Source organism: Pteronotus mesoamericanus, unplaced genomic scaffold (genome assembly GCF_021234165.1).
Source record: "Pteronotus mesoamericanus isolate MK-2021 breed Mesoamerican mustached bat unplaced genomic scaffold, CSHL_Meso_final contig_66, whole genome shotgun sequence".
Lineage (NCBI taxonomy): Eukaryota > Metazoa > Chordata > Mammalia > Chiroptera > Mormoopidae > Pteronotus > Pteronotus mesoamericanus.
The window spans coordinates 1225901-1229710 of record NW_026555230.1 but is presented as its reverse complement, the minus strand read 5'-3'; the positions used below and the strand labels follow the sequence as shown (position 1 = coordinate 1229710).

General features: G+C 47.8%; 1 protein-coding gene across 1 annotated transcript; it reads left to right on the top strand.

Annotated features, from left to right (window-relative positions):
• Positions 1 to 1502: 1502 nt before the first annotated feature.
• On the top strand, positions 1503 to 3291 carry LOC129077416 (melanoma-associated antigen 8-like). The gene is given in 5 exon segments (XM_054581813.1): positions 1503 to 1553; positions 1854 to 2018; positions 2372 to 2667; positions 2669 to 3023; positions 3025 to 3291. Coding segments are annotated over 5 exon segments (1134 nt in total).
• The last annotated feature ends 519 nt before the right edge of the window (positions 3292 to 3810 follow it).

Sequence of the window (3810 nt, the reverse complement as noted above, 5' to 3'; positions counted from 1 at the left end):
GGTATAAAGAGCAGGACCTCAGATTCATAGGCAGGAGGGCACAGCACCTGCCAAAATGAAGATGTGGAGGGAAGACTGAGGGACCCTGGGCCCCAGGAGAAAATCAGGTCTGGGAGGCCCAGAGAATGGGATTACCAAACACAGCATGTCCTGACTGCTGCATCCGGGTCTGAGAGAGACTGGGGAATTGGTTTAAGGAGGAGGGCCTCATGTCCACAGAGGGGAGGTCTAGGTCCAGCCAGGAGTCAAAATGAGGATGCAGAGGGAGGACTAAGGGATCCTGGACCCCAGGACACTCACTCCTGGGAGGCCCCATGGTGGGAGTACCACATGCGCACTTTCCTGACCATCCCTTTGGGGTGTGAGAGACTTTGAGGGCTTGGTTTAAGGAAGAAGCAAAGCCTCAGGACAGCAGTGGGAGGACCAAGGTTATACCTAGATGGACAAGGAGCACAGAGGGAACCTGGATCCCAGAGTAGAGTCAGCCTGGGAGGTCCCAGTGCAGGATGACCACAGGGGTGTTTCTTAAGTTCTGCATCCACGTGTAAGAGAGACTGGGGCTTGGTATGAAGAGAGGGTCTCAGGCTGGCAGCGGGAAGGCTTAGGTTCTGCTGGGAGTCAAAGTGAGAACACAGAGGGAGGATGAGGGGACCTTGGACCCTAGGACGAAAGGGATTTCACAGGAATAGTCTCCTGCTATCAATCTTTGGCAGCTTCGAGTGGGGATGGGGATGGGGATGGAGATGGGGATGGGGATGGGGATGGGGAAGGGGTTGCGAATATGATGTTTCCTGTCTGCCTGCTTGAGCATCTGAGGAAGGTGAGTTTTAACCACAGAAGTCTGTATTCATGGAGGTAGAGTGAGGAGGCCCAAGTCTTTTGGGGAATCATGGTAAAGGCTGTGAGAGAAGATTGTGTGAACCCACAGGAGAATGTACAAAAATCCAGCCCTCCCTGCCCCTACTGTCAGCCATGAAAGAACCTGAAGTAGTGTGGCTACATTAGTTGCCCCTCATTTTCATCTTTGGTCTTAAATAAATGTGAGACATTTGTTTAAGGAGGGTAGCCTCAGGTAAACAAAGGGAATCCCTACTAGGCATCAAGGTGAGGACTGAGCAGATCTTACATCCCAGGACAGATGGACTCTATGGTATTTTTCCACCCCTTGCTGTTTCCCTGGAAGCACTGGGCAGGTGTGCCTATATGTGGGACTACCTCACTTCCTCTTGTTTGACCTCAGAGGTGTGTGATCTTGTTCTGAGAGTTTTGCCTCAGACCAACAGAGGAGTGGACCCCAGGTCCTGCCACAAATAAAGTAAGCACCCTTAGCACAGATGGACTATGTACCCCAGAACAAAGGGGACCCCAGAGAGTCTGGCCCACCTCTTCTGTAAACACTGGGGGACCAGGACTGTGTTTGCAGTCTCCACCCTCAGGTACTATCTCATTTCCTCTTACAGGAGCTCTAAGAAGTAGGAGGTAAAGGCCTTGGTCTGAGGCACATGACTCCGGGTCACAGAGCAGAGGAGGCCCAGGCAGCGCCAGCAATCAAGGTAAGGTGCATGACCTGAATGTGTCCCCAGGGTCTCTCCTATCTCAAAACAGAGGTGGCCTCACAACACTGAAACTCTTCTCACCCCATGGTCAGCCCCAGAATCCTGGGAGTGCTGGCAGCATCCTAATAAGCCATCTCACTTCCTCACTTAGGATCTTAGATGACAGACTGCACAGGAAGAGAGACCTCTGTGAGGCCCAAAAGCACCCCTGAAGAGAAGACCTGTACATTGTCTTTGTTAGAGCTGTGAAGTGTGTATTTCTTGGTTGTGGTCACTCACATATCCTCTCTCCCCCAGGCCCATGGTTCTCATTGCCCACTCCTGCTCATATTCTTGCCAACAGAAGTCATCATGTTTCCTACTCCAAAACGTTGGTGCTACACGCTTGAGGAAGGTTCTCAGTCCCAAAGTGAGGCACAGGGCCTCTTTGGTGCACAGATTCATGAGACTAAGGAAGAGGAAGCCACCTACTTTTTCCCCTCCTGCTCTTGCTCTTCCTCTCCCTCCTCTTCCTCCTCCTTTTCCTCCTCCTCTCCTTCCTCCACTCCCTCTTCCTCATCCTCTTCCTCCTCTTCTACCTCTTCTTCTTCCTCCTCCTCATCTTCCTCTTCCTCTACCTCCTCTTCATCCTGCTCCTGTTCTTCCTCTCCCTTCTCCTCCCACTCCTCCCCATTCTCTTCCTCTTCTCTACCTCCTCTTGTTCCTCTTCCTCCACCTCCTCTTGCTCCTCCTCTTCTTCCCCATGCTCCTCTTATTCCTGCTCTTCCTCTGCCTCCTCCTCATCCTCTTCCCCTATTTCTTCCTGCCATTGTCAGGTAACAGAAATCATGAAGGTACCTGCCTCTGCTGCTAGCGCACCATGTCCCCTCCAGTTTCCTCAGAGAGCCTACTTCTCTCCCATTGTCACTGAAGTCACTCCATCAATCAAATCACATCAGGATTCTAACTGCCAGGAAGAGGAGGAGCCAAGCACTTCTCAGGCTCTGCTAGACTTTGGACTCTTGCTTAGAAATGCCATAGAGAATAAGGTGGCTGCTTTGGTGGAGTTCCTGCTCCTCAAGTATAGAACAAAGGAACCAATCACAAAAGCAGAAATGTTAAGTAGTATCATCAGAGTACAAGGATTACTTCCCTGTGATCTTTAACCAAGCATCTGAGTGCATGCAGCTGGTCTTTGGTATTGATGTGAAAGAAATGGATCCTACCAGCCACTCCTATGTTCTGATCAACACCTTAGGCCTCACCTGCAATGGGATGTTGAATGATGAGTGGAGTGTGCCCAAGACTGGCCTCTTGATAAACATTCTGGGTGTGATCTTAATGGATGGCAACTGTGCCCCAGAAGAGGATATCTGGGAACTGCTGAGTGTTATGGGGGTGTATGATGGGAGGGAGCACTTCATCTATGGAGAACCTAGGAAGCTCATCACCAAAGATCGGGTTCATGAACAGTACCTGGTGTACCAGCCAGGTGCCCAAAAGTGATCCTGCATGCTATGAATTCCTGTGGGGTCCTAGAGCCTATGCTGAAACCAGCAAGATGAAAGTCCTGGAGATTTTGACCAAGGTCAATGATACCATATCCATGGCCTTTCCTATCTTGTATGAAGAGGCTTTGAGAGAAGAGGAAGGGAGATCCCAAGCCAGAGTTGTTGTCAGTGGCAGTGGGGCAGCAGGAACCAGAGCCTGGGCCTATTCAAGAACTACATTTGGCAGTTTCTGTAGCCCTAAGTGAAATATGAAGCAGATTTTTCACTGCTTTTGAAACAAGTAGTCATTGTTTTAAGTGGTCAAGAAGCAGAATGAGGATTGACAAATTTAGTATCTTTGTGTTCTTCTATAAAGGGGGTTTGGAGATTTATTTTTTTCTTTTATGGCATTTTTCAGATGTTGTTCTTATTAATGAAAGATTTAATTAATTTCAAGTTCTAAGTTTACAAATGACATCGGTCACAAATATACAGCTGTTTATGCAGTTTAAGAAGTGAGTGTTTTACCTATCTTGTACATATAGTTATTTTTAGTACTATTGTCTTTTAACTTTCATACTAGCTTTATAAGAGATTAATCCACTACCTTTACTGTGTATTTACCTTTATCACTAAGATTTATACTTTTGTATGTTTCTTGTCATTAATTAGCACCCTTTCTTTTCAACTTAAAAGAAGTCCTTTTAGTGTGTCATTTAAAGACAGTTTAGCGGTCATGAATTCCTTTAGCTTTTACTTATATGAAAAACTTGATCTCTCCTTCA